The sequence below is a fragment of the Terrapene carolina genome, unplaced genomic scaffold (assembly GCF_002925995.2).
Source record: "Terrapene carolina triunguis isolate 2854851 unplaced genomic scaffold, T_m_triunguis-2.0 Scaffold30, whole genome shotgun sequence".
Lineage (NCBI taxonomy): Eukaryota > Metazoa > Chordata > Testudines > Emydidae > Terrapene > Terrapene triunguis.
Window position 1 is genome coordinate 5377276 of NW_020664381.1, and position 15262 is coordinate 5392537.

A 15262-nucleotide genomic window follows, 5' to 3' on the forward strand; every position below is an offset into this window, starting at 1 on the left:
AATGTGGACTGCCATTGGTTATTTCTACACCCTTCCCTTAGGAAGCTTGGCTTAACCAAGTGGGTTCTCACAAATACATTCCTGTCTTCTAGCCAGAAATGGAATTTATGGGTTAAAGTTCACTTCATAAATAACCAATATAAGGAGATCAGCTCAATTACAAATCCAAGAAATCGTAAAGGAGAGTTGGCCTGTAATGGTAGATTAGGGTAATCCTGATTTACTGGGATTTGGATGCTTTGTCGGTAAATTGCTAGCGATTAAGTTTTCTGTGTATTTAAAGTGAGGATTTTGCCCTCCATGTCACAGTTTCTTTCATTTTCTGACTTACAAAACAGTCCGTTTCTTACATCAGACAGGACTGCACACCAAAAAAATGATAGAAGTAACACAATAGAGACTAAATATTGAATGACTTATTTAATAATTCATATTTAATGTACTATGTGTAAATAATAATGCCCAACTTCCCTCTCACAAGATCTTGGTTAGATTTTAATACTACTTTGGGCTGGGAACTTTTGACTACTGACTTATAGATATACATGATTATTTATTTTTAATACTCATATTTAAGTTTGAGCTACTAATCTTAAATACTGAGAGGAACTCTTGCAATGTAGTGTTCTCTACTCTTCTCTTCTTCGCTACCTTTTCTTTATACAGTTTATGAATGATGCATGTTGCTACTTGTCAACTGCAGAATTTTGATATTGCTTTTTACTCCTTGCCACCATCCCCAGCTATAAACAGTGAAAAGAAAATTCAACAATGCTCTTGGTTCTTCTTGGTCTGGTTTATTTCATCATGAAAACCTTCCCTTAATGCAGAGCAGTGCGTTCCCAATCTGACTCTTGTATAGCTGAATTAATCTAGAAAACTGCTGTTTGTGCTGCAGTCCGTAATATAAAACCTGACTGTCACTATCAGGGCACAGTCAGGCAGCCTTTTTGTAAAGCAGAATTAACACACTTAGGGCCATATCATACCACTGATTTTTTTTTTTGTCTGAGCAGAGTTGATCTGAATGTGACTTACATTTGAAATGTGACAATATATGGCCTATTCTGTAGTGAGATCAATAGCAACAGTAGTTCTGAAAATTTCCATATGAAATCATAAACTTTATAATAGAGATTAATCTTAATAATAATAATAAAAAAATTCACTAGCAGGACCAAGTACTAATTTTGCCCTAGATCCCTAATTGCCCCTTCAAGGATTGAACTCACAAACCTGGGTTTAGCAGGCCAATGCCCAAACCACTGAGCTATCCCTCCCCCACAGTCCTGAACCACAGTCCCCTGATTGAAATACACCCAAACTTCAGGAAGTTTTGATCCAGATTTGAATGTTGTGGCGTGCCCTGATCTCGGTCATGGACTGATCCAAAACCTTGGATACAAACACCCCAAAACATTGGGAACATTTGGATCAACATCTAAGTCCAAAATGTGCAGTTTAAGCCCATGTAACACTTTACAAATCCTCATTGACTTCTTTGGGACCCAGCATAGGAATAAAAGCCTGCCCACATGGTTTGGTAGGGCTGCATGGGTATAAATACCTCCCCCCCACCCCACCCCACCCCACACTCTTTCGGTCAGCAGGAGGGTAATGCAGCAACCCTCAACTGACCTGGCCCCAACTGCTTTCTGCCGTTCCTGTCCGTACCTGTAAACTTCCCTTTTCTCCCCATCTGCTGAAAGGGAGCCGTTAAAGGGGCAACACCCCTTTTCCTCAGGCTAGCCGGACAAAGACCCACTTGCATGAACGTTGCAGTAGGCACATTATCCCAATAAAAAGACTAAGGAGGAAAATGTACTCCTTCTTGTGGACCGAGCTGAGTGTCTATAAAACTTCACTTAGCTGAAATGCCACAGGACCTGTAGAGCAGGCAGATATATATCTTTAACTATATAATAAAATGCCAACAGTCTTTCATAGCTCCTGTCATTGCTTTTGGGATTTCTGTGGGGGGTTCTTAATGAAAACCATGTTTTGTTTATGTTTTACGCTGTAATGCTATTCTGGACATGTCTGCATTGGAAAAATTATTTAATTTCCTTTTTGTAAATGAAAACTAATGAAGTGTGGACATGTCAGAGCACAAGTAGATCGTGTGGGAATACTACTTTTCCTTTACACTTTTTAATGGCTTGTTCTCGTGTGTACAAGACTACCTATTGTCTTGAGAGGGGAAAAACAGCCTTCAGTAGGATGAAACATTTGTCATAAACCTGACTTTTGCTTCAGATGTACCACAGAATTTTACAAAGCAAATTCCTGTTTTATGCAGAACAGCTGAGTAAGGCCATTCTGACCAGCAGCTGTTACTGTCAAGAAAGCCTTTTTATTCTACACTCATCTTAAGGTATATGGGGAACACAGTCGGTAATCTCATTGTTTTTGTGCCAAACTTGTGTTTAAAAAAAAAAGTCAGAGTTTTTGTATAACTACTACTTTTTTTGATTAAAAAAAATCCCTGTACAAATTAGATAAAACATAGAAATACGTATGGGCAAAGGTAGGAAGTCAGCCATCCCAAAAATCTGGAAGTATCACACTGAAAATGTGTTGCTGTTAAAATATCCAGATTAGTAAAACATCTATTTCATTTTTAGGCTGATGTTACATCTCAAACAATTTTCTTGATGAAGTGCTGTCAAAAGTGTTTCATTATGGTACCCATATTTCTTGCAATTTGAGATTTTCTCCTGGACTCAAACTCCTCATTAGACGTGAAAATAGTTATAGAGATTGTATATTGATAGCGAAACTTCTGCTGAGCAAGTGTGGCTGGGGGAGGATTAGGTGTCTTTGTCTCTCTCTTTGGAAAGAGTGAGACAGGGACTTGTATCCAAGTAGAACTGATACCATTTCCAGTGTTTTTAAAATTATATCAGGCACTTAGAATTAAGAGTTCAAGATCTGAGCAAACCTCACTCCTGTTATGATGTTTTATAAGCGTTTGGTATATTTTTAAATATATATCCTGCAAGATTAATATACCTCAAGGGCTGTTATCTAGAAATTGTATTGAAAAATGTTTAAATCTTTATGCTGTAGCTCAACTATTGCAGGTAAGAAAATATTTTGGTTTTGGTGGTTTTTTGGCGGGGGGAGGCAGTTAAAGATATTTTACTCTTTTTGATTCAGCAACAGGACCATAGTAATTTGAAAAATTACAATTCTGAAACTAGTTGGGGAACTATGATGAAACATATAGTTGTGCAAAAAATACAGCACTAAAATATTTGGCATGGAAAGGAGTAGTACATAACCCATTCTTCAGTTCAGCTTATGTCTTTTAGTGGGGATAGATTCCATCATTAGAACCTATTAAAACTAGCTGATTTCCTGGTGAGCTGTATTTGTGGAGCACACATGCATTTTTCAGCAGTGTTTATGCTACTGTAGTGGACCGGTACATGGGGAAGCTGCTTTCTCACCATTAACAGATGGGACTTAGCCGAAGAATTAACACATTAGAGTCCCACAAATAGTTTAGGAAAAGGAGTTGCAATCAAATGCTGTACATTTGTGATGTATTTAAAATACTCCATTGGTAGGCTTTATTCAGCAGATAGCCTTATCTTTAAGGACTGAAAATAACCCTATTTCTATAAAACTGCTATGCATAGTTGGAATAAAATAAATTAAATCCTTGCATTTCACAGTTTGAAAGAATAATCTAAGTTAATGTTGTCAAAGCTATGATTACAATTAAAAACTCTAAATGCTCAAAAAAATCTCCACTATGTGTCTGTCATTCTTAATGCCTTATGCTTGTATTTTAAAAAAATCAAACCCATTACTCCTTTGGCTACAGTATTTATTAACATTTTAACAGTTTTGTTTTATATAATAAATAAGCAAAATATGCTTTATATTTTTAGGGAGTACATACATAATTCCAAGCATTAATAGTGTGTTTGTATTTTTCTTTACTTTTCACAAGTATTTGCCAAATACTTCATTTCTGCATCATATTTAAAAAAAAAAAATGTTCCAGGAAAAAAGTGGACTCAGACACATTTGTTCTGAGAAATAACTGAGATGGATTGAAAAAATACATTTACTGTCACATTTTGTGAATTTCAGACAAGTACCAATATTCCAGCAGATATCCCATTCTTTCATAAAAACAGCATCTGTTTTGTGAGTGAGCTATATTTTCTAACCTATATATTGTGCATATCACTGTGTTTAGAATGAGCAAATCTACTGAGTAACTCTTTAGAAACTTCAGGGCTGAATTCAATAGAAAAGTTTGTTACTGCACTTACAAGTGTTGTGATATCTCTGCTAATAGCATACAAATTTTGAGACACCAATAAGTGATTAATGTTTCCAATTTCACTCTTCATTAAAACTCTGTATTTCTCTTTACATAGTTTCTTTGCCATTCCAGGAACTCCCTAAGAAGTGAAAAAATCTGTGGAGTTGCACAATGAAAGTATTTCTGGCTCAAATGAATGTGGTAGAGAGAAGGGAAATGAAATGGTTTTTCCCTAATATATTCTGATTTACACTCCACTTATATGGAATATTTTTCCTAATATTAAAAAAAAAAGTCAATTCTTGCCCCATATACTGCGCTGAGTATGCACAGTGAACATCTGTAGTTTAACTGTCTCAAAGTATAGATCTGTACTCCTGCTTCTTTATAGAATTCTTCATTCATGTTCCAGATGTGAATACACAATCAGTGTTTCTATTTGGGGTGGCTCGGGGAAATGTTACACATTTGGGTTTTTTTAGTCACAAATATATGTTCTGAAACTTAATCCACATTATCATATGTGAATGCATAATTGACTGTTTCCTAACTATAAACCTCTATGTATCAGAACCTCATGTACTGTAAAACATCTGCCGGGGAATGATGGAACACCTCCATAACACATATTCTTTGACTACAGCCGCAAAGTGTGAATAAGGAAGTAGATGCTTGAAAATACTTTGTGGTATTGTAAAAAACAAAACAAAAAAAACACTAAAGCCAAACTTGTACCTTCTGAAATCATGTTTTCACAATGAAGACCAACTCAAGAGAACAGAAAAATATACTAGACTGACGTTGTGTGCAGCATACTAGTGATGTATAGCAAAATGTATATGGGAGAGCTGTGCATCGGGTTTCTTCTTGACAGTGACGACAATGTCAGTTTTCTCATTGCAGGACATTTTTAATTTTAAAAAATTAACACACTTAAGTCTTGGCATCATTGTAGTCTTCCAGGAATTAAGTTGGACACATACATTAGTGACACTAGTTTGGAAGGTCAATTAAACAATGAGAACAAAGCACTTGTAGCTAATCATATCAATATCGGTAATAGGATTCACTTGTAAAATTCCTTTAGACCTGACTCCTTTCTATCTTTAGAGAAGCACAGAGTGCACTTACAGTGAACATTTTTGTAAAGGCATCAAAATTCTAGTAGCTACTAGTAAATATTTTTGTTGAGCATTATAGTGAAAGTATGCAGGGGCAGAGAAAAAAGCACTGTAAGCGAATTAAAAGTTCAGTTAACTGTGAACTTACAATACATCAGATTAATTGCAAAATAAGGCTTTCTTAATACTATTAACCTTTTAATAGGAAGGCAGTACAAATACTGAAAACTGTTTTTTAAACACGTCTTTAAAGCATTTCTGTTTACTTGTTATATCAATTAATATTCATAAAAACCAGGAAGATGAATGAATTTTGTTGCTGTGTATGAAATACAGAAAATGCTTTATTGATTAAAAATGTATACATTTTATTACATCCTTTAACATATTTGTCTTTAATAAGGTGTAATCCATGAGCATGTATTTTTCCATATTGCACAAGCCATGTGAGTACTTTCTTTAGAGATACTCCTACAGAGCATGAGACATTTATATTTAGCTGTGGCAGATAAAAGCTTTTATAATGTAATCTAGCCTTGAATGGAACTAAAAAAAGAAGCTAGATATTGCTGACTCAAGTCTACAATGCAGTCTTCTTATAAAACACCATCTGACTCCATTATTTGTACTTGTTAATGTTTATATGTATTATTTTAGGGAGTCATTCGTCATTTTATCAAGTGCACAAAGAATTTTTAGGGAGGTGATGGAGAAGGTGTTGTATGCTGATCATGTCTACTCTCTATAGAACATACATACAATAGAACCTCAGACTTACGAACACCTTGGGAATGGAGATTGTTCATAACTGAAATGTTTGCAACTCTGAACAAAACATTACAGTTGTTCTTTCAAAAGTTTAAAACTGAACATTGACTTAATACAGCTTTGAAACTTTACTATGTGGAAGAAAAATGCTGCTTTCCCTTTACTTTTTTTGTAGTTTTCGTTCAACACAGTACAGTACTGTATTTACTTTTTTGGAGAGGGCGGTCTCTACAGTTGACTGATTGTGTACTTCCAGTTCCAAATGAGGTGGGGTGGTTGACTGGTCAGTTTGTAACTCTAGTGTTTGTAACAGTGAGGTTCTATTGTAAATACGTATGTCTCCTTATGTCCTGATTTGTACACCATAGGGACAGGCGAAAATAACTAATTGGTACTTTATTGGAAATACTGAACAAAACTAAGTAGATGGGGATTTTCTGCTAATCTGAAATGCTTTTTCCTGGATACAGTTTACTGTACCTAACCATGAGAGCTGTGCGAAATGTTCAGCTCTATCTAACACAAATGTACTCAAACTGCTTTTTGTAACTTGCAGTGGTTTCTTGTGTCCAAAGTGTCCATCAAAGTTTTTTGTGGTGAGAGAGAATCTGTGAAACCTGAATCTTGACTTCGGGTCGACAAGGAGAATTCAACCTTGAGAAAATCCAGTTTGCTAAAACCTGAACTTTTTCAAAACTTTAGAAACTGCTGACACGTTTTGAACCAAGCTTGTAAAGTTTCACTGAATTCTTTTCACTATTTCCTTCGCTGTCTATAATAAGAAATTTCTAATGTTCCTATCAGGACGGTCTTTTGAATAGTTTGTTTGAAAAAGTGCACAATCTTCTCCCAGTATATCCAGTGGCACACACTTCAAAAAGTTATTTCTTATCATTTAGCATTTTTTTTATTGGGAGTAATTTTCAGTCCTTGCAGTGTGATCTCATGTTATGCCAATCTTGCTATGACAAGACTTTTTAATATGTATCTGTGTCGTCTAGTTTGACATTTTATCATCCCTCTGGAATACACTGTGATAGCAACAAGGTATGAATTCCTGACTCTGTGTTAAAATATATCATCAAGGTAGAATCATCAAACTTTGTTTTAGACCATTCAAATAATTAATAAGCATTCCAAGACAATGTGATTTGTGGTTAGTTCATGCAATTATGTCATGGATACCTAGGATTCATTACCATTTTTTAAACAAAGTTCATTTGTCAGGTTGTTTACAACATGGATTGAAAATTGCTCTAATATTTCACAGTGTTTGTCAGATAACATTTAAACTAAATTTTATGGTTCATATTAATGATAAAAATCTTGAATATATTTTGGAGTCCTAGTTTTTAAAAAAAGAAAAAAAATAGTTGCCTCTGTATAATTCTAGGCATATAACACTTACCCTTTAATTTTGTTACACACTGTAAAATAACAAAAATATGATCTTTATATGGCTTCTTACTGGCAGAGTCTACACCAGAGATTAATCTGTAACAATGAAGCACTGAAGCTAGATGTGTATTTTTCTGACCTTAAAGGTACTATTACACATTACTTGCCAAGAACACATACAAGTTTGTCCCTCATTGACCTTCTGCTATGCTCAGTAAATGTAACCATGTTTTCTCATGCTTTTTAGAAATTATTACAGTTTGGGTTTGTTTTTAATTAAGAAATACATTTCTATTATCGTCACCTCCCATTGGCTATTATTACAGAAGTTCCAATATAATGGGGTAGTGCAGTCTCCTTGTGGGTTTCTGGAGAAGACGCTGATGATGGACTTTGGTTTTTATAAATAAATGTATTTACCTCTTCAGAAGTGTATCCATAATTTTCTGCTACATGTCCAGTTGCTGTACATGATGAGGTTTGAAATGTACCGTGTTTGGCTAAAACATGGTGATAGTTCAGAAATACAAATGGGACTTGTCCAGTAGTTCTTGTATCCATCATGTGTTCATTTTCAGAGTCATGGTCAAGCTTTACTGTCATTCTGTCATCGTTGTCTAGTTCATCCAGGTTCATAGTATGATGGCTAATATGCCCATATTTTGGTTCTTTCATACATATTCTCCTTGTTTGTTCATATACTGTTGGCACTGGCAGGAGATGACTTAATTGTCCAATAGCTTTAGCCTGAAAACATTCTGATTTTGGCAACAAGGAATTAGCTATGGAGTTTGAAAAAGACTTTTCATTAACACACACTTTTTCTTGTAGGTCTCTGCTGAACGCTAACTTGTTTTCTTCTTTAATGAGATGATGAGATGGATGTATCCTGCTTTCCGTTTTGTTGGGTTTCATGATGCTGGAGTTGTAAATCTCTTCTTTGTATCTGCTGTTTGGCATGGATGTTGCACAACTTGTAAAGCTGTCAGATGTAGCATCTTGGCTGTATCTTCTGTTTGATATGGGCACTTTTAGGGAAAATAAAGAGTATTAATTGCAGATGATCGGAACTCATATACTATGAGTTGTGTTAGAGACATTAACATTAATACCAGCTAAATTTGGGCCTAGTCCAAAGCTCATTGACTTCAATGGTTTGAATCAGACCCTTTATGACTGTACTGAAAAACCAGAAACCGATATGGAAGGCTAGTCAGTGTGTAAGGCAATTGACACTTTAGTTGCTCTATTGCAACTTTTCAACTAGGAAAATGTTTTGATTGCATTATTAGATGAACTTTTCGTTGTTTGTCTGTGTGGCTGTAAATTGGTTTCCTCTTTGAAATGGTTAAATCAGGAAATCTAACAAGGACTTAAACATTTGGAAAAGGGATATAAGTTTATACTTTTGAAACTTCTTTGTAAAAGCTTCAAAATCGATTCCCAAAATAAATGTTACATTTTTATTATGTACTAAATTCAGAGTCAAACAGGACTTCATTCTTGTTGCCAATGTGTAGGGGGCGGAGATTACTTGGACTCTTACAGGAGCCATTTACAAATGGATCTAGAATTATGTCCTGTTATACTGGCTTTTTAAATTGTTTAATTTGTTTCTTTGAAATGAAATCTAGCATTGGATATTAAAAATACTGTATCTGTAGCAGAGCAGTAGAAATGCCACTTGACTACAGTAATATTATACGTATGCTTTTGAGAGAGACTCTGACATGTCAAAAACAGTCCAAAAACTTGGGGAGTTTGAAGATCAGAATATTAAATCATGGATGAGCCTCAGATGCAAAGGTCAGATCTGAATCCAAGGTATCCCAGTTTTCAAGGATATTTGAATGTGGGGTTTTGGTTTCACCCCATCTTTCTGAAATACAAAAATGTCTGCTGCATCTCTTCTCAATAAGCTCTACTCTGTCCATGGTTTAAGGATTCATTAGCCAATAGGAGTTGGTTGCATTGTTTTCTATTTGCCTCACACTGCCGTTCTGTTTCGTGCCATTTTGCCTACAAATGACGGGAGAAGAAGCTACCTGTTTTAGTCCTATCCGATCTGACTAAAGTTATGCAATATTCAGCCAGAATATAAAATGCAGTTTCTGGTTAGTAACCATCTGGATTTTTTTATGCTCAGTGCCAAGAAATAAATCTTGGATTTAACCTTTAATATCAAACGTTCAAATATCAGATCTAAGTATGCCTTGGTCTCATTTTCAAGTCACTTAGGCACTCAGGCTGAGGGCAAGTCTACACGAGAGCGCTACATTGGCACAGCTGCACCTGGTGACGACGTGCCATGCTGACGGGAGAGTGCTCTCCTGTCGGATAATTACTCCACCTCCGCAAGAGCTGAAAGCTATGTCGGCGGGAGAGCGCCTCCTTCCGACGTAGCACCGGTGTGGGCAGCGCTTAAGTTGATGTAATTTATGTCACTCAGGGGGGTGGCTTTTTCACACCCCTAAGCGACGTACGTTACATCAACTTAAGCAGTAGTGTAGACCAGCCCTTAGTCTCAATGGAAGTACGTGTGACTTAGACTTTTTAAAAATGGATGGGCTCTTTCAGAAATTTTATCCAACATCTTATAGGTTATGTCTACACTGTAGCTGGGATCTGCTTCCCAGTGCAGGTAGACAGATGTGCTAGGTTTGCTTTTGAGCTATCGTGAAAAATAGCAGTGTAGCTGGGGGTAGCCACCCGTGTATGTACTCTGGAGGTCTGGGTGGAGTTGTACTCAGGCAGTTAGCCCAAGCTGCTGCATCTGTCACTTCCAGCTACATGGCTATTTTTGGCATGGTAGCTCAAACTGAGCAAGCTTGTGTCTATCTACCCATGCTGGGAAGCACGCTGCCAGCTGTAGTGTCGGCATATCCTTACTTAGGGCTCACCCTGTAGTGATTGCTGACATCAATGCAACTAAAATATTCACATCACTGCTGCAGACACTAGTGAAGCCATCAACTACACACACTTTCTACTGATTTCAGTGGGAGTTGCAGCACATAATTAATAGACGAATTTGGTCCAGAATGCTGGACTTAGTTTCTCCTTTTACTTATCTATCAAAAACTAACTTTCAAATATTGTTTTTACTATTTTTGTAAGTTTCATAGTAAATAGTGCACACACTTTGTTAATAGATAAAATGATACCTTAGTTCACACGTGAAAGCAGTGTTTAATTCTTATAACACAAAGGGCTTGTCTACACAGGGAAATTTACTGGTATAATTATAGTGCAATTGTTTTACCACTAGAACTCCTTGTGTGGACACTCTTATTCTGGAATACAAGTGGTTCATTGCAGGTTAGTTTATGTTGCTTGGAAGCAGTACACTGGTATAGTTATGCCAGTAAATTTCCCTGTGTAGATAGGCCCTAAGATGTAATAAACTTGCCCTCTTTACTGCAGTTTGGAGCAGTTTAGCTCTTGTCCCTATTCTCCTCTATCAGCAGAAGCCTCATTTCCTTTACTGCACCCTCCTTTCATCCAAACAAAACTCCTCTCCCCCAACTTAAGAACTCAATTTTAAAGACCTGAGGCTTAGCCAGTATCATAAGATATACAAGAACCCAATCGTGTACTTTTGTTTTTATAGACTCATAGACTCATAGTTTACCTCCTTGTTTGTAAGCCAACATCTAGGTGTCTCATGGGTTAGGGTAGTCAGTTAAACGAGCTGTCTCTGGAGCAGCAGAGCACAAACCATTATTGGTGTCACATACACTAGCTTTTGTTTTGTGCACTTGGTCTCAAAACATTTATTGGAACTAGGCTAGAGTTAGCCCAGTGTCTTAGCAAGTCCGAGTCGCCCTGGTGGAGGTTTCTCATGGGATGGCCTCTAGTGGGAAATTTAGTTGTTGAAAGCAAACTCAGGGCATCATGCTGCCACAGGAAGTAGTTTACACCAGGACTGGTTGAGCCAATGCTGTCAAACTTGCAGCTGTAGGACGCCTGACTACATCAGAAGCACAGTGAAATGCCTGTGAGACATTTACTGCTCATTGGCCAGGGTTGAACTGTATGAAGTAGAAGCTGTTTTACAATGGCTAGGAGTCAATGCATTAATTCTGGGCACATTTCCTGTCAACTCTCTCTTCCCCCAGTGGGACTGAGTTCTCCCAGTAGGCCTGGCAGACAGTTTGGGACAGGTGAGACAAAGGATGTTGCACAATTAACATTGGGCCTTATAAAAGAAAGTCACAATGGCTTCGCAGAAGGGCCCTTGTACTTGCCTCTGTTCATAACCTACACCAGCAACAGTGAATCTGGTCCATTCTGCATCATGTCTCCACTAATCCTCACTGAGTGGTTGCAGCTCAAGAGATTTGAAAGGAACAGTAGGGGTGTCAGCCCCACCCACTGGGAAGACTGACAGAAGCACCTTACCCCCAACCTTGAGAATGACCATGATGGGTTCCAGCATTAGCCGTTCTTGTTTTAAACATTGCCCCTTTTTAACATTGCAGCAGTTTTGAACACTTTTTCCTCCTCCTCTTTCTCTTCTTCTCTGGGGAATTTTTTCCCCGCTTAGGGACCACTCTGACTAGGATACACGTTTCCCACCTTGAGATGGTGGAGCAGACCAGAACAGCACAAAGTCCAGATGGTATTCAATATGCGAGAAGTACCTGCAGCCAGATATTTTATTCTCAGTGTGCCCAACTTGCTGAGTTTCACTCTGCCAGCAGAAAGGGCTCTGAAGCTGATAGACACAGCTGCACTCCATTTCAGCGCGCATGTAGCACCGCAGGAAAGGAATCTGGAGGCATCCTAAGCCAAACTCACTCTGACTCCTCTCAATGATCATTTCCACCTGAAGGGACGTGAGGCATGTCAGCAACAAATTAGATGCAGCCACTTTGGCAGCAAAGAGTCCTCTGTTGCATCCTATGGGCTAAAACAGGTGCTTTTTTCCTAGCGCAATTACCTCAGGATAGTACATTGAGAATTATGACTATGGTATAAGTTTCTTATATTCTAATGAGTAGTTCCTGCCTCAAGATCCCGGGCAAAGGAAAATGGGATCAGCCCCCAAACAACCTACATAAGCATATGGCTGTCTGCATCTTGCCCCAGAAAGCCCAAGGGATTAAGAAAAAAGGCAAATAAACCAAAAGGCACTAGAAGTCAGAAATTATGTTTTTGTTCTCTTTTCTCCTCCTCTATTGAGAGAGAGAAATTTGCAGAAACTCAGGGAGCACAGCTTGATAGAGAATGTTGCCACCTGCCAAAGCTGAGAAAACAAAGACAATGGATATCACTATACTAGTGTCCAGCCTGCTGTCCCCTAGCTTGAGGAAACCAAAATCGGGGATGGTGCTCTCCTTTAAGATGACATCAGGTACAACCTCTGTGTTTTCCCATTCATGGATGTTTTAAGAGCTCACCCCAAGTTTCCAGGTGAGGGCAAAATCCAGTCTCTAACACTTTGCAAAATTTGGGGCGCTAAGAAAGCTCTCTTTGAATAATTTTAGGTATCTGTCATTTTCATACTGCTGCCCATCACTATAATGTCCAAGAACCTTCTGTGTAAAATGAATAGCAAAGTTCATAGTGGACTTCATGGAAGTCTTTGGTACTTCTTCCTTTATGAAGCCAAAACTCTGCTTGGAGCTGGGGTTGTTTTGACAGAACAGAGAAGGGTGGGAGAGATTTGGTAATAACAGAGGTGATCAAACTGAGCATCACTTATGGTGGAAAGGCTTTCTCACAAAGGATGTGCAGGCGCGGCTCTGTGGTGCCCTGACTCTTTTTCCTTTCATCTGAGCCTCTTAAGAACTCCACACAGACTTCCTTGTGACTAACCCCGTCCCTGCCTGTGGCTGGTTTAATAACCAAAGCAATTCAAAACAATCCTCAAGAGCCAAAAATAAAGTCTATCATCACAAAAGTTCATACTCAGCCCTAGTGTCTTCTACCACATCCAGAGCTCTTCTGTCCCAGTCTCCTCTTCACAAAGCTTCCCTTCCCAGCTGGAGCTCAGCCTTCTGGCTTTGGCCCAAACCCTTCTCCCACTCAGGGGTCTCCTTATCACTAGAGTTCTTCTCTTCTCTGCCACAGCTGCTTCTTCCATGCCCTGTTCCCTTCTGACTCTTTATAGAGAGCAGGAACACCTGCATTCTATCAGGCTCCATCAAGAGGTTGTTATGAGGCATAGGTGAGCTGGACCAGTTCCCTCTTAAAGGGCCCAGTCCTCCCTATGACAGGACAGTGCTGCAACTTTTCCGAAAGATGGTCAGAACCTGGATTTACTTGATCTCCTCTGGAAAACTGTTCCATAGACAGATCCCTCCGAGAGGGTTTTGTCCCAGAGGACCACAGCTGTCATGGTGGTTCATAGATTGAAATTAGATCTTTGATGTAACTGGGGCTTAATCTATTAATTGGCTTGAAAATTAGGAGCAAGACCTTAAGGTGGCATTGGAAGCCAACTGGGAGCCAGAGAAGGGACTTGAGCACAGGTCTGAGGTGCTCATCATGGCCTGAACCATGGGGAAGGTAAGCAGCCACATTCTGTACCAGCCGGAGCCTGTGCATCATCTTCGCATTAAACTTCAGAAGCAATGAGTTACAGTAATATGGCCTGGAGGTGACAAATGCATGGATACTGTGGCCAGGTCCCCATCCAGGAGGAAGGGATGAAGTTTCCTCACAAGCTGGAAGTGAAAGAAAGCAGCTTTGGAAATGGATACTACCTGGTCATCCAAGTTAGCAAGGAGTTAAACAGGACCTCGATGTTTCACATTATTTTGACTAAGGGGGGCTGTTTGCCTTCAATGGAAGACCTAGACAATATCTTGGCCAATTCTTCAACGCCTTTCCCCTGGGTTCAGCTTGAGCCATCTGCTCTTCATCCCAGAGCTTAATTCCTCTAGGCATTCTTGACATTTCAGTAGTATCAGTGATTGCATCAGTTGAGAATGAGATGTATGTGGAAGGGCATAGATCTGTTTCACAGGTTGTGCCTCTTGATATTTTTCAGGCTACTTGAGTTCAGTGGAGTGGATAATAGAATCTGGTCAGGGCTGAAATGTTCTGTCCCAGTTGGCTCCTTCTGTATCAAATATTGCGGGGAGATCCTCCCTGGCTGAAGAGACAGTTATGTTCTCTGAAGGGATTTCTTCTTCTTTCCCAGTCACCAGGAAAGTTGAAGAAGCCTGAAGACAAGATTCTGAGACAGTGTCATCTGATTTGCAGACAGCTTTTTGTGCTACATACTTTTCCAGAGCTTTGATGGCTTGGTCTGATGAATCTAAAAAATAGAATTCATACTGGAAAACACATCTTCAGTCCACGCCCTTTTTGGTAGATGCCTCTATGGAAGTAATGTGCTTTGCTGTAACAGCCATGGTCTCAAACCCTGTTGCCAAATATCGTATTTGGTTTTCCTTTGAACTGCAGTTAATGATTCTAAGCAGATCCTCTCGGCTTAAAAGTTGACTCGTTCTCACCAGTCAAGTGAAGCAATGGAAAAAAGTAGCAGATAGTGTGAACAAGATCAGACACTCCTTTCCTTCCCATTCCATTCAAATCTAAGGAAGGGGTCCCTTCCAAGGATCCATGCCTCCTGTTTGCCAATAGCAACATGTCTGATTCTGGCTATGGAGGAGGCAAATTCTGAAACGGGGTAGAAATAAAATCCACAGTGCCCTCAGGGAGGCTCCACTCCTAACTCCCA

General features: G+C 38.7%; 1 protein-coding gene across 2 annotated transcripts in view; it reads right to left on the reverse strand.

The window, feature by feature from the left end:
- Positions 1-6545: 6545 nt before the first annotated feature.
- LOC112114734 (SIM bHLH transcription factor 2) overlaps positions 6546-15262 on the reverse strand; it is a 63653-nt gene continuing 54936 nt past the window's right edge. For both annotated transcript variants that reach the window (XM_024211602.3, XM_024211603.2), the window contains one exon: positions 6546-8597. In XM_024211602.3, coding sequence (XP_024067370.1) covers positions 7870-8597 — 728 coding nt within the window. In that variant the 3' untranslated portion in view covers positions 6546-7869. The remainder of the gene's footprint in view (positions 8598-15262) is intronic.